The sequence below is a fragment of the Hemiscyllium ocellatum genome, chromosome 1, assembly GCF_020745735.1.
Source record: "Hemiscyllium ocellatum isolate sHemOce1 chromosome 1, sHemOce1.pat.X.cur, whole genome shotgun sequence".
Lineage (NCBI taxonomy): Eukaryota > Metazoa > Chordata > Chondrichthyes > Orectolobiformes > Hemiscylliidae > Hemiscyllium > Hemiscyllium ocellatum.
This window is the reverse complement of record NC_083401.1, coordinates 100402661-100426308: the sequence shown is the minus strand read 5'-3', so window position 1 is coordinate 100426308 and position 23648 is coordinate 100402661. Positions and strand designations below refer to the sequence as shown.

General features: G+C 44.2%; 1 protein-coding gene across 1 annotated transcript in view; it reads right to left on the bottom strand.

Annotated features, from left to right (window-relative positions):
- LOC132815642 (gamma-aminobutyric acid receptor subunit gamma-1-like) overlaps nt 1-23648 on the bottom strand; it is a 94609-nt gene that overhangs the window by 5217 nt on the left and 65744 nt on the right. The window contains exons 7-9 of the mRNA XM_060824659.1: nt 17266-17403; nt 12705-12857; nt 2287-2492 (exon numbers count right to left, since the gene is read on the bottom strand). Of these exons, the coding sequence (XP_060680642.1) occupies nt 2287-2492; nt 12705-12857; nt 17266-17403 (497 nt within the window). The remainder of the gene's footprint in view (nt 1-2286; nt 2493-12704; nt 12858-17265; nt 17404-23648) is intronic.

Sequence of the window (23648 nt, the reverse complement as noted above, 5' to 3'; positions counted from 1 at the left end):
CCACGGGGCAGTTGTTCCAGAGATGTTCCCTGAAATGTTCTGCAAGTAGGCGGCCAGTCTCCCCAATGTAGAGGTGACCACATCAGGTGCAACGGATACAGTAAATGATGTGCATGGAGGTGCAGGTGAATTTGCAACGGATATGGAAGTATCCATTGGGGCCTTGGAGGGAGGTGAGGGGGGAGGTGTGGGCGCAAGTTTTGCATTTCTTGCGGTTGCAGGGGAAGTGCCGGGAGTGGAGGTTGGGTTAGTGGGGGGTGTGGACCTGACGAGGGAGTCACGGAGGGAGTGGTCTCTCTTGAATGCTGATAGGAGTGGAGAGGGAAATGTATCCCTGGTAGTGGGGTCTGATTGGAGGTGGCGGAAATGACGGAGGATGATACGATGTATCTGGAGGTTAGTGGGGTGGAAGGTGAGGACCACTGGGGTTCTGTGCTGGTGGTGATTGGAGGGGCGGGGTTCAAGGGCAGAGATGCGGGAAGTGAAGGAGATGCGGTGGAGAGCAGCGTTGACCACGTCTGGGGGGAAATTGCTGTCTTTTTTGAAGGAGGCCATTTGGGTTGTTCGGTAGTGGAATTGGTCCTCCTGGGACCAGATGCGGCTGAGGTGGAAGATGAGGCGCTCTTCCTCCAGGCGTCGTGTGGTCAGGGTCTGGCGATGGAGGAGGCGAAGGACCTACATGTCCTTGGCGGAGTGGGAGGGAGAGTTAAAGTGTTCAGTGGGCGGAAGATGAATGTACACGGGATGAATGTAGATTTCTCCAGCTTCCGCATTTCCTCCCCCCCACCTTATCTCAGTCCCAACCCCCGGGTTCAGCACCGCCTTCTTGACCTGCAATCTTCTTCCCGACCTCTCCGCCCTCACCCCGTCTCCGGCCTATCACCCTCACCCTCACCTCCTTCCACCTATCGTATTCCCAGCACCCCTCCCCCAAATTCCCTCCCCCTACCCTTTATCTCAGCCTGCTTGGCATACCAGCCTCATTCCTGAAGAAGGGCTTATGCCTGAAACGTCGATTCTCCTGCTCGTCAGATGCTGTCTGGCCTGCTGTGTTTTTCCAGCATGACATTTTTCAACTCTGGTACTCCAGCATCTGCAGTCCTCACTTTTTCCTACTAATAAGCTTACACCAGTTTATCAATCTTTCAAATCATTAATCAATCCAACATATCAGCCTACATGTTTGATATAAATCATAAAAAGCAAAGCCCGTAGGACTGTGACTAGCAAGCAGGGGTTGTAGGACTGTGTCGAACAGAATCTCACTAGAAACAGTTTTCCAGTCACAAAAATATTAATTAGCCATTACTCTTTGTATCCTGCTACTCAGGCAATTTCAGCTCTACATTGCCACTTTCCCTAGGATGGATGTTTACATTTTTAACCATTCTACCATGCAAATTCCAATCAAACTCTTACTAAAATACGTGTAGACTACACCAAATGCACCAAAATGTATTTTAATTTTCAATATTATTCATGCCCTCTCTTTGTTTCTCTAACTTTCTTCTTAATTTAACAGCAGCATACAACAAAACTTGTCAAATGGCTCACCAGTCCACATGATGCTACAATAATGGTCACAAAATCCATGTTATAAATATGCAGCACACTATTATTCATGCTGCATGGTCGACAACCAACTCAGCCATTTTAATCACATAATTCTCTTCAATAATGAAAACAGACATTATAATCATATTACAATGTTGTTTTATTTTGCTAACAATGTTTCCTAAATGGATATTAAAGCCTTGAAAATTTCTGCATGATGACTAGCATCTGAAATGTCTTTGGCTGCTACTTCAACAGACATCAACACACTCAGTAATTCATTGAGAAAGAAAGAATTTACATTTATCAATGCACTCCAGGCAATTAAATACTTATGAAATATAATCATTTGTTGCAATGTGGTAAAGACAGCAGCCAAATTTACTCACTGCAAGGTCTGACAATGAGCAGTGAGATTAAATGACCAGATAATTGAGTTCATTGGATAACATTCATCCCTCAAACAATACCAGAGACCAGAAATTCCAAAGTTTCTTTGAACAATGCCTAGGGACCTTTAACATGCATCCAGAAAGGCAAATGTTTAATGGCTTGGTTAGATGCTCAAAGATGGGAGACAAAAGGACGTTGTGTAATCATGTCAGGTGTTTATGTGTAATTTCAAGGTACAAGTAACATTTTCTAAAATTCAACTTGCTTTTCTTAAAATATAGTCTAATATGTTTTTATTGATCTTCAGTAAATTAAGTTTATTTTTAAAAAAGAACTTACAGATGGTTTGGATTTCTGCTTCTTTTTTTTGCTGTTGTTTCTGTTGCTGACAAAATAATGCAGGGTCCCATATTCCATGAGAGCAGCGAAGACAAAAAGGAAACAAACAGATACAAAGAGATCCATGGCAGTGATGTAGGACACCTTTGGCAGCGATTTCCGTGAAATTGTACTGAGTGTCGTCATAGTTAGAACTGTTGTAATCCCTAGTAAACATGAAAATACTTATAAATACTACGCAACATGTGAGATTTTGTCTTCAATGTGCAAAACCTGTTAGCATCAAAGTCCATCCAATGTCCATCGATGTTTTTGCATTGGTTGCCTCAAATATCATTGCTGCAGGTTTTTGTTCATGCATGCCTTCCACAAGTTACCAATAGGAAAGCCAAAATCCTCATTTTTCCATGGCTGCTAGTATTAGCATTGCAATGGGAAGTAGCCGGAGAAATAACTACAGGGAGGAACAACCAGACACAGGATTCGTTTTCTCCGCTGCATTTCTCTAATACATCTCATCAAAACAAATGCCAAGAAAGTGTTAAAACCCAGCTGATCAAGACAATTAATTGAAGTATTAGGCATTGCTAAGGTCAAACTTTAGATCCGTGGTCAGACTGTGTCAGGGACAGTGTTCTGCAACTGAAACAAAATCAGAAACTGCTGGAAACACTCAGCAGGTCTGACAGCATCTGTAGAGAGAAAGCATAGTTAATGTTTCAGATTCAGTGACCTTTCTTGAGAACCAGATTCTTCATTCTGATTTTCAGCATCTGCAGTTCTTTGGTTTCCTGCTGTGTAAATGCTTACTTTGTAATTATATTCACAGAAATGTTTAACCAAAGTTGAATGCTTCCTGATTGTAGGTCAGGCATTGGGTTGATGCCGCAAGGTTTAAATAAAAGGAGGGGCTGGGACTTCCTGCCCATTTGTATTTTGTTTCTTTGAGTTTGAGGGAGCAATGCAGCAAAGGTGTGCATGATCCTACCTTATTTTCCAACCACTTATGATTTGCTGACTGGGCGTATTTATAAATAGAACACTATATGTATATGGATAGACACATTATTGGAATGTGAAAGGTTAGCACATATCCCTTCCATTTATGTAAATCTCAAATGCAATACAATTTTCAGTGCAGCAGCAGTGAATTCAACCACTGAGGCTGCTCCAAACATACTCCAGCCCCATTTCAATGGCACTTCCTAATGGAGGCTGGGTGGCTTCCCAGAAGACAAATGCCAGTGTCAGTTTTGTATAGAGCATTGGTTCTGAAAGAGTTGATATTGGAAACTGCATTAGGCTGATGGTCACACTGGGTTGGATGGAGGTAAGGTTTAGAATCAGTACATCGTGTTCAATGAGCATAGCTATCTTTTTAGAATCTCATGGAATATAAACTTATATCCATAGATCCCCTTATATTCTTAGTAACTAATAAACTAAGAGCTTTTTTTTAGGACACAGTAATGGTTAATACATTACCACTGTAAGCTAATTAGCCCTTTGAACCAGTTATAGGAATGAGGATTGGTGGCAGTGTCTTTATACCCTAAAGTATGACATGGTTAGGAGTGATGGGTGTCACTGTAGGCAAAACAATGCAAACATTGAATGGACAATGGAGAAGAAATTTCCAGAAGACCAAATGAGTTTACAGCTTTAAAGAATTTACTGCTTTAAGAGCTACTTAGATAGACAGTCAACAGCTGCGTGCTCTTGTCTAACAGTCAACAGAAACTTGTGAAATGTCAAATTTGGGAGAAACAACACTCTATGGTAGTCATTACTTTAGACCTGGTAAGAAGCATAGAAGAATTAGTGAGGGTAGAAAGCGCTTAAAAACAAGTCACATCTGACAGTCACAGATTTCATCGGAAAGCCAGGGTCTCTAGGAGCATTGCCTGGTTAGGTGTTTTGTTAGCAATTCAACATATTAGATCTCTGTCCATAAAATTAGGGTCCTTGCTTTAGAGTCATTTGGTAAGAAAAAATAGATGGACCAAAAATATCAGGCTGAGAAGACTAGAAGTAAAAATAGGAGTAGACAGCTTTTAATGAGCATTGCTGTCACATCGAATGGGCATCATAAAGCACACTGAAGTACTTTATACTATGGCCTCAGCACTGGGAACATCATAAAGCAAAATGAAGACAACACAAAGAGCTGTTTAAAGATTGAAACAGAGTTTAATAGAAGCAAATGATTAGAAGACCTTTGAACCTGGGGGGGGGGGGGATTCATACTTTAATTTTCATTTCAAAATGAAAGTATTTTTTAACAGGCCACAGGCACTAAGCTTTATTTGGGGGAGTTGTGGAAAAGGATGTGTATTGTGCATTAGGCCCTGGGAGAGTGGGGAAAATGTCAGTTTTGCCTGTAAATGGCAGGACGCCTCTATTTTGTATGCAGAAGGCAGCTAATGACTGCAAATAATTGGCAAAAATCCCATGAAGAAATATAGTTTTATATGTATTACTATGTTACAGAATTAAAAGCTTCAAAGGAAGGAAAAGAATAGAACGTCACTATGCTGCACTGTGTAAAAGCTTTCAGGTAAGGAAAATAAAACAGTGGTGCTCCTTCCAGAAGTAAATATTTTCATGTAAAAGATATTACAGCAGCAATAGGGCAGGGTTTCAAGGTTTTACACTCTGCAGTAAGATTAAATAACAAACTAGAAAAGTTGGCAGAAGAAATAATGTGACTTACAAAATTTGACAGCACAGATGGATCAAATGGAACATATGTTTGGATATCCTGGGGAAAACAATTCTCGAGATACCAATTTGCTTCAATCAGATAGTAAAGTACTTATCGTACAAGTAAATACACAATTGTATTACATAGGACCTACAGATGATGACATTATAAATAGTCAAACATATGAAGGCTCATATATATTTGAAGGATTTCTACAAGCTTTTGACAATTAACTCATTCTGAGAACAAACGTTGTTCTTGAAATAATAAAAGTTAACAGAAAAATGCAGGATCAAGTAATCCATTGATAATTTCATTAATCATCTCTCCATTCATCAATATTGGACACCAGACACAACTTCTCAGGGCATGCACCATGCGTACCAATCACATGTACCCATGGGATAAAGGCTCAAATACCAGGAACCATGCAGGGCAACTCCAGCTTAACACAATGCTTGCCTGAGTGCACAATGGCCTTTAAAAGATGGTGCCAACATCAGAGATGCCAGTCCATTCTGGGATATCCTGGCAGTAGTGAGCTGAGCCACCTGGATTCACAAAGTGGTAGAATGGGGCTAAAATCAGATGAGAAGGAGGGTCGAAGAGGTGGCGTAGATGATTAATGAGCTGGGCTTGCGTTGGGAAAACTGGTCTGCCTTGTGGAGAGAAATTCCCTTGGAAACATGATGGAACTGACACAAAGTCAAAAAGAAATAATTAGGGTGAGCTAAGAGTCAGCTTGAAGGAACAAGAAAGCCTTACAGGACAAGCCGTCTCCAGATACAACAAATGACTGATGGTATTTGTAAAACAATAGACCACTTCCAGAGGATGTGCAGAAGTATGCTGCTGTTACAGAGCAGAAAGAAGTCAAATGGTGACTCCTGTAATATTAATGCATTCAAACCAGAAGCATGAGAAAAAGTACTCAATGCATTCTGAGGAGAAGTTGGTGATCTGACTGACTCAAGTTTGACAGCACCTGTATATGTCAATAAACATTTAATTATTTTTAAGCATGATATAGGGTCAAATGTCATAGTCTTATCAAAACAAATACCATTTGCCGAAGAAGCAAATGTTGCAGCCTACAGAGGTGAAACAACGTGGTCCAGGTAGCCTAACAGTCAAGATTGAAGGTATAATACAAGCAACTCTACAACAGAAAAAGCAAAGGAAAGCTGAGGGTCTATTTGTGATTTATAATCCATACTTCTCACTTTTAAGTCTAAGTGCATGCCTTGACTCCAAATAGCCAAAAGGTAGAAGAAAATATTTAACTAGTTTTAAGAGATCAAAAAACCAAGTGATACCCAGTCACTTCAAAGTAAAGCCAGTTAGAAAACAGGTGGTCTGGTAACAAATGACTGTTATCCAACTGGTCAAGAGGAAGCTGGTAGAAAATTTCATTGGTCTTCCTAGACACATGGCTGAACCGAAAAAGACAAAAGGATCTACTGACATACTTGAATTGGCTTAAGAGAAATGTTTCATTTTATCAACAGGAAGGAAATGTACAATGCTAAGTGGAATGTCTTACATCCCTGTGAACACTGCAGTATCTTTAAATGACAGAAGTACGTGTAGTTTGAGGGAAGGAACAAATATTGACAATGAGAATGAACAGTATAACTCACCTGTGCTAGGTGAGGAATATTTCACTGAAGTTATCCAGACAGCAAAACTGTCTGCAGAACAAGTTGGAATTACACATTTTGGTTTGATGAGAGATGATAGGCAGCTTAAATCCCAGAGTAAAAAGAGGGGTCTGCAGATGCTGGAGATCAGAGCTGAAAATGTGTTGCTGGTTAAAGCGCAGCAGGTCAGGCAGCATCCAAGGAACAGGAAATTCGACGTTTCGGGCACAAGCCCTTCATCAGGAATGAGGAAAGTGTGTCCAGCAGGCTAAGATAAAAGATAGGGAGGAGGGACTTGGGGGAGGGGCGATGGAGATGTGATAGGTGGAAGGAGGTCAAGGTGAGGCTGATAGGCCGGAGTGGGTTGGGTGCGGAGAGGTCAGGAAGAAAATTGCAGGTTAGGAGGGCGGTGCTGAGTTCGAGGGAATCGACTGAAGTGGGGGGAGGGGAAATGAGGAAACTGGAGAAATCGGAGTTCATCCCTTGTGGTTGGAGGGTTCCCAGGCAGAAGATGAGACGCTCTTCCTCCAACCGTCGTGTTGTTATGTTCTGGCGATGGAGGAGTCCAAGGACTTGCATGTCCTTGGTGAAGTGGGAGGGAGAGTTAAAGTGTTGAACCATGGGGTGGTTGGGTTGGTTGGTCCGGGCGTCCCAGAGGTGTTCCCTGAAGCGTTCCGCAAGTAGGCGGCCCGTCTCCCCAACATAGAGGAGGCCACATCGGGTGCAGCGGATGCAATAGATGATGTGAGTGGAAGTGCAGGTGAACTTGTGGCGGATATGGAAGGATCCCTTGGGGCCTTGGAGAGAGGTAAGGGAGGAGGTGTGGGCGCAAGTTTTGCATTTCCTGTGGTTGCAGGGGAAGGTGCCGGGAGTGGAGGTTGGGTTGGTGGGGGGTGTGGACCTGACGAAGGAGTCACGAAGGGAGTGATCTTTGCGGAATGCTGATAGGGGAGGGGAGGGAAATATATCCCTGGTGGTGGGGTCCATTTGGAGGTGGCGGAAATGACGGCGGATGATACGCTGTATACGGAGGTTGGTGGGGTGGTAGGTGAGAACCAGTGGGGTTCTGCCCTGGTAGCGGTTGGAGGGGCGGGGCTCAAGGGCGGAGGAGCGGGAAATGGAGGAGATGTGGTGGAGCGCATCGTCGATCATGTCTGGGGGGAATCTGCGGTCTTTGAAGAAGGAGGCCATCTGGGCTGTATGGTATTGGAACTGGTCCTCCTGGGAGCAGATGCGGCGGAGACGAAGGAATTGGGAATATGGGATGGCGTTTTTACAGGGGGCAGGGTGGGAAGAGGGGTAGTCCAGGTAGCTGTGGGAGTCAGTCGGTTTATAGTAGATGTCTGTGTTGATTCGGTCGCCCGAGATAGAAATGGAAAGGTCTAGGAAGGGGAGGGAGGAGTCTGAGACAGTCCAGGTGAATTTGAGGTCGGGATGGAAGGTGTTGGTAAAGTTGATGAACTGTTCAACCTCCTCGTGGGAGAACGAGGCAGCGCCGATACAGTCATCGATGTAGCGGAGGAAAAGGTGGGGGGTGATGGCAGTGTAGTTGCGGAAGATGGACTGTTCCACATATCCTACGAAGAGACAGGCATAGCTGGGGCCCATGCGGGTACCCATGGCAACTCCTTTAGTTTGGAGGAAGTGGGAGGATTGGAAAGAGAAGTTGTTCAGGGTGAGGACCAGTTCAGTCAGTCGAAGGAGGGTGTCAGTGGAAGGGTACTGATCGGTGCGGCGGGAAAGGAAGAAGCGGAGGGCTTTGAGTCCTTCGTGATGGGGGATGGAGATGTACAGGGACTGGTTGTCCCAGACCAACATTTCAAATCTTTGTCTTCCAGTGTGGAATTATCAGTGCTAGTGAAAGGGATAATGCTGAGCAAGCAGCAATCTTCCAGCACCATGACTGAGGAGAGGAAAATGTCTAGAGCAGGCAGATGGGACGAGTTTAGTTTGGGATTGGACTGGACTGGTTCAGCATGAACTGGTTAGACTGAAGGGTCTGTTTCTGTGCTGTATGACTCCATGACTATGACCTATCAGTACTTCCAAGTTCGAAGAGAACACATTCTTCAATAATTGTGAAACCTTCAGTATGTGTGAATTTGCCAAGTCTAAGACTTGGGGGAAGATTGAGTATTGGTTAATGTTAATTACGGGAGAAAAGATTGAATGGAGTTTTATATAAGGTAATGATTCTGAAGGTGTTCACGTTAGAGAATGTATGAAGTACCACCTTTTCTGATGTTGTTATGCTTTATCCACGTTGACTTAGGAACAATGTCTAACAAACTAATGTAATTTGTATCTAATCCCTTTCATGGTTTTAACTACACCTTAAAGATGAGAGTTCATTCTTGTATAGACTTACCAGGGTTGATCCTCTCACACTATAAATTAACTAGGCCCTTAGACCCAGTCAGAGTGAAAAGGACTGACCCAAACATAGCACAGTCAGGGCACAGCTTTAAGTCAGGCAGAAGTCTTGTCCTGACAGAAATAAATATTATTTCAAAATAATCCTGTATCGCAACAAAGACAACTTATGTAACACCTTTAACATGGAAAAGTGTCCTAAGGTGTTTCACAGGGGCAAAACTGAAAAATGAACATGGAATCAAAGATGAGATTATAAGAGGTGAAAGCAAAATTATTGTTAAAGAGGTGAGTTAAGGAGGACGGTCTTTTAAGATGGTTTTATGAATACAATTCTTAGAAGGATTTAAGATTAGAACAGCACTACAGATCTAAACAGGTCAAGACCAAGACCTAGCTAATAGTGAGTTGATGAAAGGAAAAAGGCACAAGTTGCCCATCAGAGAAAATAACTGTTTGGCAGGTGTGTTACACAGAGAACACATCACTATTCAGAGAATTAAATCCATGGATAAGAATTTAAGATAAATTATTGGAGCACATAATAAAATGTAAATGAATGAGGAATGGTGCACAAACTGACTTGGTGTGTAGTGGCAGTACAGGAAATACAGTAGGGTGGTTTCTGGTGTAGGAAGAATGGCTGTGTATCAGCAAAGCTTTGAATTAGTTGAATATAAAGATAGCAAAGGTATCTATGAAGGTTTCAGCAACAGATAGGCTGAAATAAAAAGGTGAGCTTACAGAGGTGAATAAAGCAGACTTTGTGAAACAGAAGATATGGAATCAGCTTAGAGTCAAACAGGAGATCAAAACGATAAATAATCCAATTCAACCTGGAGAGGGAATGAAAAAAAAGACCAAAAAATTGTCTTACAGAAAGATACTGTGGTTCACCTGAGACTGGATGTCAGTCAAGTAACCCAGCAACACAGAAACAGTGGAGAGAGTGAATAAGGGAGAGAGAGAGAAATGTTGGGAGGGTGATAGAGAATTAAACTTAAGTGTTATTAATTAAGCAGTTTGAATTTTCAAGCATTCAATTAATATATTAGTTTTGCTATATGAAAGACATAGTGCTTGCTGAAACACTGACTAAAACACTACTTCCAAGAAAATTTAATTGAAATTGCTTCTCCTTTTATTCACCAAAGCCTTTATTGTTTGTGTAGCTTTCAGCAAAACAGATTGTTCGATTGGGCACAAGTCAGGAGCAGCATGTGGAAAGTAAAAAGAATTGGAGCATAATGCCACCCCAGAAGTAGTCTGGGAGCAGATATGGCAGAGGCCGTTCCACCACAGAACATACCAGATGGCCTCCTTCTTTAGAGACCGCAATTTCCCTTCCCACGTGGTTAAAGATGCCCTCCAACGCATCTCGTCCACATCCTGCACCTCTGCCCTCAGACCCCACCCCTCCAACCGTAACAAGGAAAAAACGCCCCGGTGCTCACCTTCCACCCTACCAACCTTCACATAAACCAAATCATCTGCCAACATTTCCGCAACCTCCAAACAGACGCCACCACTAGAGATATATTTCCCTCCCCACCCCTTTCCGCCTTCCGCAAAGACCGTTCCCTTCATGATTACCTGGTCAGGTCAACGCCCCCCAACAACCCACCTTCTCGTCCTAGCACCTTCCCCTCCACCGCAGGAATTGCAAAACCTGCGCCCACACCTCCTCCTTCACCTCCATCCAAGGCCCCAAAGGAGCCTTCCACATCCATCGAAGTTTTACCTGCACATCCACCAATATCATTTATTGTATCTGTTCCTCCCGATGCGGTCTCCTCTACATTGGGGAGACTGGGAGCATCCTAGTAGAGCGCTTTAGGGAACATCTCTGGGACACCCGCACCAATCAACCACACTGCCCTGTGGCCCAATATTTCAACTCCCCCTCCCACTCTGTCGAGGACATGCAGGTCCTGGGCCTCTTTCACCGCCTCTCCCTCACCACCCAACGCCTGGAGGAAGAATGCCTCATCTTCTGCCTCGGAACACTTCAACCCCAGGGCATCAATGTGGACTTCACCAGTTTCCTCATTTCTCCTTCCACCACCTCACCCCAGCTCCAAACTTCCAGCTCAGCACTGTCCCCGTGACTTGTCTTACCTGCCTATCTTCCTTTCCACCTATCCACTCCACCCTCCTCCCTGACCTATCACCTTCATCCCCTCCCCCACTCACCTATTGTACTCTCCCACCCTCACCCTCCTCTCATTTACCTTTCCACCCTTCAGGCACCCTGCCTGTATTCCTGATGAAGGGTTTTTGCCTGAAACGTCGATTTTACTGCTCCTCGGATGCTGCCTGACCTGCTGTGCTTTTCCAGCACCACACTAATCTAAACCCCAATATCCTACTTGGGGCTATCTCTGAACCAAAAGGCACAGGTTCAATTTCCACTTGTTTCAGAGGTGTGTAATATATCTTTTAACAGGTAGATTAGTAAATATGTATCTTATTTGAGTTGTACCTGCTTCTGAAGCCAAAACATTCAATTAAAAGGAGTTAAATATAGTTCTTAGGGCTAAAGGTATCAAACAGTATGGGGAGAAAGCGTGAACAGGATACTGACTTGGATAAACAGCTATGATCATATTAAACATCAGAGTAGGTTGAAAGGGCCAAATGGCCTCATTCTGCTCCTATTTTCTAGGTTTCTGTGTTCTATTTGTAACGTTGGCCCAAGCTAATGGAAATTTTCAAGATGGCAGCCAAATACTTCCAAACAATCTTGGTAAAAGAAATGTGTCCCAGACAGCATACATGCATGTTTTTAGCATTCTTGTAAAACTATAGCCTTAAATATTTAAATTTGAAAATATTGTTTTTGTTCAAGTTCAAGTTATCCAACAATTTATGCAATGTTTAAGGTCTGCCTCCTTAAACTGTTTCATCAACAAATTCTGAATCGATGACAAGACAGTCACAGTCATGCTCCCAGTAACGCCAAATGTCAGTACAAATGAGCAACAATAGCTTTCTCAATCTTATTGCCTTGTTTTGAAGAAAATGACTTTCACCTATGCACTGCTGTAATTACACTTCCTTCAGATTTACTTGGATGGAATTTAAATTCTTTGAAAACTAAATTGAAAAACCCTGAAAAGGGGCACAGGAATTTCAATGAGCAACGGCCTGGACCCATTGACTGCAATGCGGGCAGCGCAGTCATCATGTGGTGTCCGTGATTACTATGTGCAGCTAACACAAACTGTGCTGTTCATTGGCTACTCACATTAACAGGCTCGATATCACAAGCGGCTACCACCAATTAAAGCTAGCCTTCACTATCTAAAATGGGGTTGGGGACAGGTTGTGGGTGATGGGATTTATGATTGAAGAGAATCTAATCTGGGAAAGAGTGATCTCCAAGTATTTTGGATTTGGCACTCGAGGTTTTGGAGTGGACATGGGAAGGAGGAGAGATGATCTCTATATGTAGAGAAAGAGAAGGCCCTCTAGACACCCATTCAAATGACAGCATGAAGCAGTTGAGTGTTTGTTGGTTGCTCATCCTGCCTTATAAAAAAGGCATTAAAGAACTTCATTTCTTCCCTATTGTCTCTTAAACTATATTAATTTCTTATGAATATTAAGTTTTAAAAAAGCAGTTTATACATGTTAATGCTTTAGAAATAGCTCAACATATTGACACTAAAAAGCAGATAATGTCAGGAGTCAAATCATACCTAATGATGTTCTCGCTGGTACGGCATCTTTATTGATCCAGAACGAGACCCATGACAGGACAACTGTAAGTGAGCAAGGTATGTAGGTCTGAATTGTGAAGTACCCCATTCTTCTACTTAGATCAAAGAATATTGTCATTATGACATAATCTCCTATGAAGAGAAAAAATAAATTACATTTTACTTCATTTGAATAACAGTATTTTTTTAAAGGATGAGTCAGTAAATGAAAATTGTTCTTTCCTGATCATTTTTTCAATAGAATTGATTACATATCTTCCTTGATTACATTGTAGGTGCACTTAGAATTATTCAAGAATATTATGGTATACAAGAGGTGCCTCCTAGTGAACAGGCTGGTGAGCGATTTCTTTTAAATCTGTAGTGATTAACTAGTGCATGGATGTTCTAACATATTTATTTATTTGTGATGACTTGCAAATAAAACTGAGATACAGGTGTCTCAGAGCAATTAGATGGACAAACATTCGCGGTCCATTTGATAAATTCCTGTGCAGCCCTCGACAGCCAGACATTAGGCAAAGACCTGTTTCATTGGGTAAGGCCTTCGATCTTACAAGTGTAACCAAGAATATTATGCCCCAACTGTGGGAGCAGACCAGTTGGATTTGGCACCATCAGATGAGTGGAGATTCTCATTTAGCCTCAGATAGCTGATGTTCAGTGAAGGACAGCAACTGATGCAGATGACACCAAAATTGGAGATGTAGTGGACAGTCAAGAAGGTCACCTTAGAGTATAAAGGGATCTTGATCGGATGGGCCAATGTGCTAAGGAGTAGCAGATGGAATTTAATTTAGATAAATGTAAGGGGCTGTATTTTGGAAAGGCAAATCAGGGCAGGACTTATACACTTAATGGTAAGGCTCTGGGGAATGTTGCTGAACAAAGAGATCTTGGAGTGCAGGTTCATAGTCCCTTGAAAGTGAAGTTGCAGGTAGGTAGGATAGTGAAGAAGGTGTTTGGTACACTTTCCTTTATTTGTCAGTGTATTGAGAATAGGAGTTGGGAGGTCATGTTGCGGCTGTACAGGACATTGGTTAGGCCACTTTGGAATATTGCATGCAATTTTGGTCTGCCTCCTAGCGGAAGGATGTTGTGAAACTTGAAAGGGTTCAGAAAAGATTTACAAGGATGTTTTCAGAGTTGGAGGGTTTGAGTTATGGGGAGAGCTGAATAGGCTGGGGCTGTTTTCCTTGGAACATCAGAGGCTGAGGGGTGACCTTATGGTGGTTTATAAAATCATGAGTGGCATGGATAGGGTAAATAGACAAGTGGGGAGTCCAGAACTAGAAAACATAGGTTGAAGGTGAGAGGGGAAGATTTAAAAGGGACCTAAGAGGCAAGTTTTTCACGTAAGGAGTGGTGAGTGTATGGAATAAGCTGCTAGAGGAAGTGGTAGAGACTGGTACAATGGCAACATTAAAAAGGCATTTGGATGGACACATGAAAGGAAGGGTTTAGAGGAATATGGGCCAAATGCTGGCGAATGGGAATGGATTAATTTAGCATAATTGATCGACATAGACAAGTTGACCAAAGTGTCTGTTTCCATGCTATACATCTCTATGACTTGATGACTCTATAATTGATTTGACTGGAGAAAACAGGAATTGTGGTGAAATGAACGACAAGTCTGTTGCTTTGTTGACAAGCAATCATTTTTTACCAGCATGTACGTTGGACATACACTGAAACAGTGCCAACAGAATTCAATGGAATCATTGAATCCTTAAGCACAAAATAAGGCCTTTCCAATCTCTGGGCTCTTTGAAAGAACTAATCCATTTCATTGTACCACTGTCGTTTCTTCAACTATTTTGTAAATTGATGCATACAAGTATATTTCTCGCCTTTTGCATTGCTAAAAGGACTCAAGAAGTCAATGCTTTTTATCTGGCACTGATCATGCCTGGGACTCAAAATACAGGCTTGGAAAAAAGGACATAACATTATATAGCATGCACGTTCATTTCCATCAAGAAATACAGTGCAGCAGATACTTGCACCACCACCTCCGAGTCTCCTTAGAGCAACTCACCGCCTTGATTTGGAGATATATCACTATTCCTTCACTGTCACAGAGTCAAAAGCCTGGAATTCCCTCCCTAAGGCTATGTGTGTATACTTATGGCATGTAGACTGCAGTGGTTCAAGAAGGCAGCTCACCATCACCTTCTCAAGGTCAACTAGGAACAAGCCATAACTGCTGACCAGCCAGCAATGCTCAAGTCCCACAAGTATAACATAAAAAGGATGCTGACTGGGTGGGTCATCACTGACATGGAATTGCAGAAAGAATAGTTAAATTGCTAATATTAATTCTCAGGTCTATCTACCTGATGATCAAGATAGATAAGGTTTTTGACAAGCTTCTTGCATGGCAGACTGTTTTTAAAAAAATGGCATAGTAGCAGGAAGCAGAACATAATGGTCAAAAAGTTTTTTTTTGTCATGGGAAGCCTGTATGCAGTGGCATACCACATGAGTTTTGTGCTGGGTCCCAAGCTAAAGTTGGTGCTGTGGTCAATTGTAAGAAAGAAAGCCTTAGACTACAGGACAATATTGGCAGACTGGTCAGGTGGACTGAACAGTGACAAATTCCAGAATTTAATCCTGAAAAGTGTGAGGTGTTGCATTTTGGGAGGACTAACAAGACGCAGGAGTACACTTTGACTGGTAATACACGCAGAAGTACAGAGGATCAGAGGGACTTTGGTGTGCATGTCCATAGATCCTTGAAGACAGGGGGGCAGATCAATAAGGTGGTTGAGAAGGCACATGGGATACTTGCCTTTATTAGTCAAGGCACTGAATACAAGCACAATGAGGATATGATGGAATTGTCTATGATGTTAATTCGGCCACAGCCGGATTACTGTCTGCATTTCTGGTCACCTCACGTTGGGAAGGCTTTATAGAGGGTATACAGGAGATTCACTGGGATACTGCCTGAGCTGGAAAGATAGGAGTTGTTTTCCAGAACAGAGCAGGCTGAGTGAGACATGATTGGAGTGTTCAAAGAACTGAGGACCATAAACAATGTAAATAGGGAGAAACTTTTCCCCTTAGTAGAGGAGTGAATAACCAGGGGACATAGTTTTAAGGTCAGGAGCAAGGGGCTTAAAGGGGATTTGGAGATTTAGCTTTTATCCAGAGGGTTGCAGATATCTGGAACACACTGCCTGAAAGAGTGGTATAGACAGGAACAATAAAGATATTTAAGAATTGTTTAGATGAACACTTGAAACATCATAGCAAACAAGGCAATGGGACAATTGCTAGAAAATGAGATTAGAATAAATGGAGGTTTCTTTTACCACAACAGGCACAAATCTGAGTGGCCATTTGCTTGGAATCTCGGCCATCTCAGGCTCTTGCAGCACTGATCATCTAACAGGTTAAAGCAGCTTTCATCTCCATAGGTACATCCAATACTTCAGGTCCAATTTCCACAGCTCCCTTTGCCTCACGGCCTGGAATATGGCTCTAAAAGGCGTAACCATGAATTGCGTTAACTTGTCTGTCACAGCCTAAGCTGAAGTTGCTGGCTGACAGGCCACAGGGAAGGCACCAGCTGGAGAGCAGTAGTGGGAGGATGAATGCTGTCCTCCTGAACCACTGTCCTGCATTTTGCCCAAGCAAAGCAGCCAGAGGCACCACCATTAACCCTGATAATTGTCCAGTACGTTACTCGGGCCACAAGTCTCCAATATGATCACACCCTTCAATGGGAATGACTGACGCTGCAGCTGAGGCACAGCAATTGAAATGTGCCCCATCCCAATCTGAGTGCCAGGCATTGGCATATTCAAAAAAACCAAATTGTCTGAGAGGGCAGCCTGGCATGGACATACCCACTCTTCCACATGACAGCCTCAGCACTGGCCATTTCTAATGTCGGTGCAGCTCAGCTGCTTAACAGAACTCACACACTTCAATGTTGTCATTATCAGGTGTAATGCTGATTTTACACACTGCTTGATTCTTCTCTTCAACTCTCCTTATGTTCATGAGTTTTATGTCTTAAAATAATTTGATGGTACTGACACTTACTAAATATTGTTTCACAGGTGCAAGCTACCTTGAGTAGTTTGCTAAGCAGTGGTTTTCTTGAGAGTGAATTTTAACAGTATGAGCATTGCTATTTTCTCACTGCTGAAGTCAAGTCCTCAAGCTGAACCTGATGCTACGTTCTTTCTTGACACCCATGTTTAGCAGGTTCTGCAGAGAACAAACAGGATTTCAGACTCTAGATTAGCTTTCCGTGTCTCAGCTCAGTCTGCTGACTTATGGAAATCCCAGTGTCAGCCGAGCTGCAATAATTCTGTATCAACGAGATAACAAACTGGTCTGTTTTTTGGACTCCATCATATAATGCAACACTTGACTACATACTTACAAAGAGTGGTACCAAGGGATTTGCTTTTTATCATACTCTTTTGTTTGATCAGAATGTAAACATGCCTAACATAAAAAAAATAGAAATTTGCTGTGCAATTTTCAACATTTTTCCTGAAGCAGTACTGTGTTGTCTTACCAGACTGGGTATGCATTACATCAGTTGTGTTTCTGAATCCATCAAATGCAAATTGATAAAGTCGCCAATGCTTTTGATGAGCAATTTCAACTGGATCTTTCTTCCAGCGATACACAATTTCATTTTTTGGGTACCCATCTGCAAAGGAAATTTATCAGAAATAGCAAAAAAAAGACATTAACTCATACTGACTTCAAAAGTCTACTTCAAAAGTAAATGCTTGTCGTCAGTGGACAGATTAATGTAGATTTTCTGCTTGGGTTTGGTTGCCTTAAGATGCATAACTCAAATGAAGTGTAGTGGCAGATATATAGGGATCTGTTGACCTGCAAAATGATGACCTCAGTGACTCCTGGCACTTAAGCTAGGAATGTTAGGATTCTTATCTCAGGCTCTGATGTCAAACAATTTGAGAGAGAGAAAAAAATCTATTCCTCTCAAGGGCAAGACAGTGGCTCAGCGATGAGCACTGCTGCCTCACAGCGCCAGAAATCCAGGTTCGATTCCAGTCTTGGGAGACGGTCTGTGTGGAGTTTACACATTCTCCCCGTGTCGCCCTGTGGGTTTCCTCCAAGTACTCCAATTTCCTCCCACAGTCTAAAGATGTACAGGGTCAAGTGAATTGACCATAGTGTTCAGGGATGTGTAGGTTAGGTTCATTAGTCATGGGAAATGTACAGCATTAGGGCAAGGAATAGGTCTGGGTGGGATACACTTTGGACGGTCGGTGTGGACTTGTTGGCCCAGATGGCCTGTTTCCACACTGTAGAGATTCTATGATTGGTTGGGCATAGATTTGGGGCTAAGCAGTTCAATGAACAGGCCTTGAAAGTCTTACACAACCATTCACCAGCTTCTCCTGAATAATCAAAGTTATTTGAATTATTTAAGTTCAATCAGCATCAGGCAATTCAACGTGGCTTGCCACATTGCAATTTAGTCAGCTTTACATTTCAGTAAAAGCTTACTCAGTAAAAATAAGTAAAAATTCAGTAAAAATAATTAAATGCCTTTCTTCAATAAAACACTGAGCCTAAATTTTTGTGGGGCCTGACTCTGATAACCCTGATGGAAGACAGAGCTGGTTCTTCCATTTGACAAACTTTCGGGGTCAATACCAATAGATAGAGATACGGCAAAACAAATGCATCCTCTTCTTGTCATAGTAAATACAAACTATATCAAATTTATGGACTAGTGCTGTTTGGAAGCAAGAGTTGAAGGGTGTGGTGCTGGAAAAGCACAGGTCAGGCAGCTTCCCAGGTGCAGGACAGTCGACGTTTCGAGCATAAACTCTTCATCAGGAATGGGGGGGGTTACCCCAAGGGGGCTGAAAGATAAATGGGATGGGGGTGGGTCGAGTGGTGAGGTAGGTGGGAATAGGTAGATGAAGATAGGGGCAAAGGTGATAGGTCAGAGAGGTAGGTGGAGCTGATAGGTCGGAAGGAAGATGGGCAGGTAGGATAGTTCAAGAAGGCAGTGCCAGTTGCAGGGCTGGATCTGGGGTAAGGTGGGGGGGGGAGGGGAAATTACGAAACTGGTGAAATGCACATTGATTCGTGTGGTTGGAGGGTCCCAAGGCAGAAGGTGAAGCATTCTTCCTCCAGGCCTCTGTAGCTAGAGTTTGGTGGTGTAGGAGGCCAAGGACTTGCATATCCTTGGCAGAGTGGGAGGAGGAGATAAAGTGTTCAGCCACATGGTAGTGAAGTTGTTCAGTGCAGGTGTCCCAGAGATATTCTCTTAAATGTTCCAGATGTTGGTGTCCTGTCTCTTCAATGTAGAGGAGATCACATCAAGAGCAATAGACACAGTAGATGTTGTGTGTGGAAGTACAGGCAAATCTCTGTCAGATGTGTAAGGACATTTGGGGCCTTGGACAGAAGTGAGCAGGGAGGTCTGGACGCAGGTTTTGCACTTGTTACGGTGACAAGGTAAGGTGCCAAGAGTGGAGGGTGGGTTGGTGGGGTTGTGAATGTAACAAAGGAATCATGGAGGGAATGGTCTCTCTGGAATGCAGATAGGGTTGGGGGAGGGAAATATATCTCTGGTGGTGGGATCTGTTTGCAGGTGGCAGAAATGGCGGAGGATGATGCATTGTATATGGAGATTGGTGGGGTAGAAGGTGAGAACCAGGGGGTTCTGTCTTTGTTGCGTAGGATGGGGTGGCATTCAAGAGCGGAGATGCAGGAGGTGGAGATGATGTGCTGGAGGGCATTGTCAACTACGTGGGAGGGGAAATTGCAGTGTTTGAAGAAGGAGGCTACCTGGGAAGTTCTATGGTGGAATTGTTCCTCCTGGGAGGCGGATGGATTGGGAATAAGGGATAGCGTTTTTACAGGAGGAGGTGTAGTCCAGGTAGCTGTGGAAAACCGTGGCTTTGTAGTAGATGTCTGTGTTGAGATGGTTGCCAGAAATGGAGATGGAGAGGTCCAGGAAGGAGAGTGAGTTGTCCAAGATGGTCCAGGTGTACTTGACATCGCGGTGGAAGGTGTTCGTGAAGTTGATCGACTGTTCAACCCTCTCGTGGGAGCACCAAGTGGCGCCGGTACAGTCACTGATGTAGCGGAGGAAAAGATGGGGGATGGTGTCAGTGTAGCTGCAGAAGATGGACTGTTCCACATACCCAAGAAAAAGACAGGCATGGCTGGGGCCCATATGGGTGCCCATGGCTACCCCTTTGGTCTGGAGGAACTGGGAGGATTGGAAAGAAAAGTTGTTGAGGATGAGGACCAGTTCAGCAATCAAATGAGTGTGTCAGTTGAAGGGTACTGGTTGGGGTGGCAGGACAGTAAGAAATGGAGTGCTTGGAGGCCTTCATCATGGTGGACATATGTGTACAGGGACTGGCTGTCCATGGTGAAGATGAAGCATTGGGGGCCAGGGAAACGGAGGTCATGGAGGAAGTGGAGGGTGTGGGTTGTGTCCCGAATGTATGTGAGGGGTTGCTGGACCAAAGGGGACAGTACGATGTCAAGATATGCAGAGGTAAGTTTGGTGGGACAGCAGCAGGCTGAGTCAATGGGTCAACTGGGGCAGTCAGGTTTGTGGATTTTTGATGGGAGATAGAACTGGGCCGTACTGGGTTCCCAAACTATGAGGTTGGAAGCTGTTGGTGGGAGATCCCCTGAGGTGATGAGATTGTGGATGGTCTGGGAGATGATGGTTTGGTATGGAAGGTGAGGTTGTGGTCGAGGGGACGGTAAGAGGAGGTGTGTGTGAGTTGCCGCCTGGCTTCAGTGGTGTAGAGGTCGGTGCGCCAAACTACCACTGCACTGCATCCTCCACCCCACCCTCCCCCACATCTGCTGATTTGATGGTGAGGTTGGGGTTGGAGTGGTGGGAGTGGAGGGCTGCACATTCTGAGGGTGAGAGGTTTGGGTTGGTGAGGGGGCTGGACACCATGGACATCCAAGTCCCTGTATACCTCCATTCACCATGATGAAGGACGAGGAGGTTGAACGGTTCATGAACTTCATGAACACCTTTCACGCTGACCTCAAGTTCACCTGGACCAACTTGGATGTCTCCCTCCCCTTCCTGGACATCTCCATGTCCATTTCTGGCGACTGACCTAACACTGACATCAAATACAAACCTACTGACTTCCACAGCTACCTGGACTATACCTCCTCCCACCCTGCCTCCTGCAAAAACGCTATCCCTTATTCCAAATTCCTCCCCGTCTACCACATCTGCTCCCCAAAGGACCAATTCCACCACAGAACATCCCAGATGGCCGCCTTTTCCAAAGACACCATTTACCCTCAATGGGGTCAACAATGCCCTCCAGCACATCTCCTCCACTTCCCATACCTCTGCCCTTGAAACCCACCTTTCCAAAAGCAACAAGGACAGAACACCTCGGTCCTCACCTTCCACCCCGCCAACCTCCAGATATATTGCATCATCCTCTTCCACAACAGACCCCACCAGTAGGGATATATTTCCCTCCCCACCCCTATCTGTGTTCTGGAGAAACCATTCCCTCCACGACTCCCTTTTTAGGTCCATGCCCACCAACAGCCCACCCTCAACCTTGGGCACCTTCCCCTGCCACTGCAAGAAGTGTAAAACCTGCACCCACACCTCTCCCTCACCTCTGTCCAAGGCCCCAAAGAGTCCCTGCACATCCAACAGAGTTTTGCCTGCACTTCCACATACGCCATCTACTGTACCCATTGCTCTCGATGTGGTCTCCTCTGCTTTGGCGAGACAGGAGGGAAACATGTGGAACATTTCCGAGAACATCTCTGGGACACACGCATTAAACAACCCCACCACCCTTTAACACCCGCTCCCACTCCACCAAGGACATGCAAGTCCAGGGCCTCCTCCATCACCAAATTCTAGCCACCGGACGCCTGGAGGAAGAAAGCCTTATATTCCGCCTTGGGACTCTCCAACCACAAGGCATCAATGTGGATTTCAACAATTTCTCCATTTCTCCTCCCTCTGCCTTAACCCTGATCCTCTAGCATGGCACAGCCCTCTTGAACTGTCCATTTTCCTTCCCACCTATCTGTTCCACTGTCCTCTTCGACCTTTCACCATTACCCCACCTTCATCTACCTATCACATTCCCATCTATCTTCCCCCCAAGCCCCACCCCCCCCACCCCCTCCCATTTATCTCTCAGCCCCCTTGGGTCACCCCCTCATTCCTGATGATGAGCTTATGCTCGAAATGTCAACTCTCCTACTCCTCGGATGCTGCCTGACTGGCTGTGCTTTTCCAGCACCACTCTTTGGCTCTGATCTCTAGCATCTGCAGTCCTCACTTTCTCCTTGTTTGGAAGCAAGGAAATGATAAAAAATGAAATGTCTCTGTTTCTCCAGGAGGAGCAAGTGAAACAATTGCCTGACATTTTCTCATACATCATATTTTGATCTTCATCAGTGAGTGAATGGAGTGGATCTCTAAACACTTACTAGACACCTCTCCCCTCACCTTTACCCATGGTACCAAAGGATCCTTCCACATCCAGCGGAGATTTTCCTGCGCATGCAAACATCTCATCTCCTGTGTCCATTGCTCTCGATGTGTTCTCCTCTACATTGAGGAGACAGGACACCAACTTAAAGATTGTTTCAGGGAACATCTCTGGGACACACACACCTAACAACCCCACTGCCCTGTGACCGACCACCTCAACTCCCCATCCCACTCCGCCAAAGACATGCAAGTCCTGGGCCTCCTCCATCGCCAAATCTGAGCCACCCGATACCTACAGGAAGAACACCTCATCTTCCACCTTGGGACCCTGCAACCACACAGCAACAACCTCGATTTCACCAGTTTCCTCACCTCCCCTCCACCAACCTCATCCCAGATTCGACCCTCCAACTTGGCACCTTTCTCTTGAACTGTTCTACCCAACCCTCTTCCTTCCCACCCATCCGCTTCACCCTCCCATCCAATCTATCACCATCACCCCCCCACCTCCATCTACCTACTGCCTTCCCAGCTACCTTCCCCCAGCCTTACCCCCACCCTCCCATTTGACTCGCATTCCTGATGAAGAGCTTATGCATGAAACGTCGACTCTCCTGCTCCTCGGATGCTGTCAGACCACTGTGCTTTTCCATACTCTCGACTCTGATCTCCAGCATCTGCAGTCCTTTCTTTCTCCCACTTTCTCCAAGGGTCAGGCAATTTCCTTCACCATTTTCATCTAAGGCAGTGAAAATCTAAAACTTTTAAAATGTGGGATGGACAGTTGGATTAATGACTGGGACAATATTTGGAACTGAGTTTCTTACAGCCTCACTAAACCTTTACTTCTAGTGATTCAAATAAGTTCTGCATTTGAAACAAAGTTCAACTGCAATCCGTGTTCCGACGAGTTTAACTTGCATTTGAGTTTAGCTCAGGAAGCATGGCAGAATTGTCACTTGTAGGTCAGGAATGCAGATTTGGGAAAACTCACGGATCGAAAAGCCAGATTTCAGAGAAAGTGTACAGGGAAGTGGGGTGGGGGGAGGGCGTAAGAGGAATTGGACCTGCTAACCCCAGAAGTTAGAGAGAGGCAAAGTTGGGCCCAGCATTGGTTGGGCAACTCAGTCACATTTAAAAAGTACACCAGTAAGATCATCCATTTGTGGACCAGGAAATCCAGGCTATTGTGACTGTGCCTTGGCCACTGAGGAATTAAGTGTACGTTAGCTTTGGCAAATAGAATTAAGAAGAATCCAAAGCGTTTTTACAAATATGCTAAGGACAAAAGGGTAACTAGGGAGAGAATAGGGCCCCTCAAAGATCAGCAAGGTGACCTTTGTGTGAAGCCACAGAAAATGGGCATCAGTATTTACTGTGGAAAAGGATATGGAAGATATAGACTGTCGGGAAATAGATGGTGACATCTTGCAAAATGTCCAGATTACAGA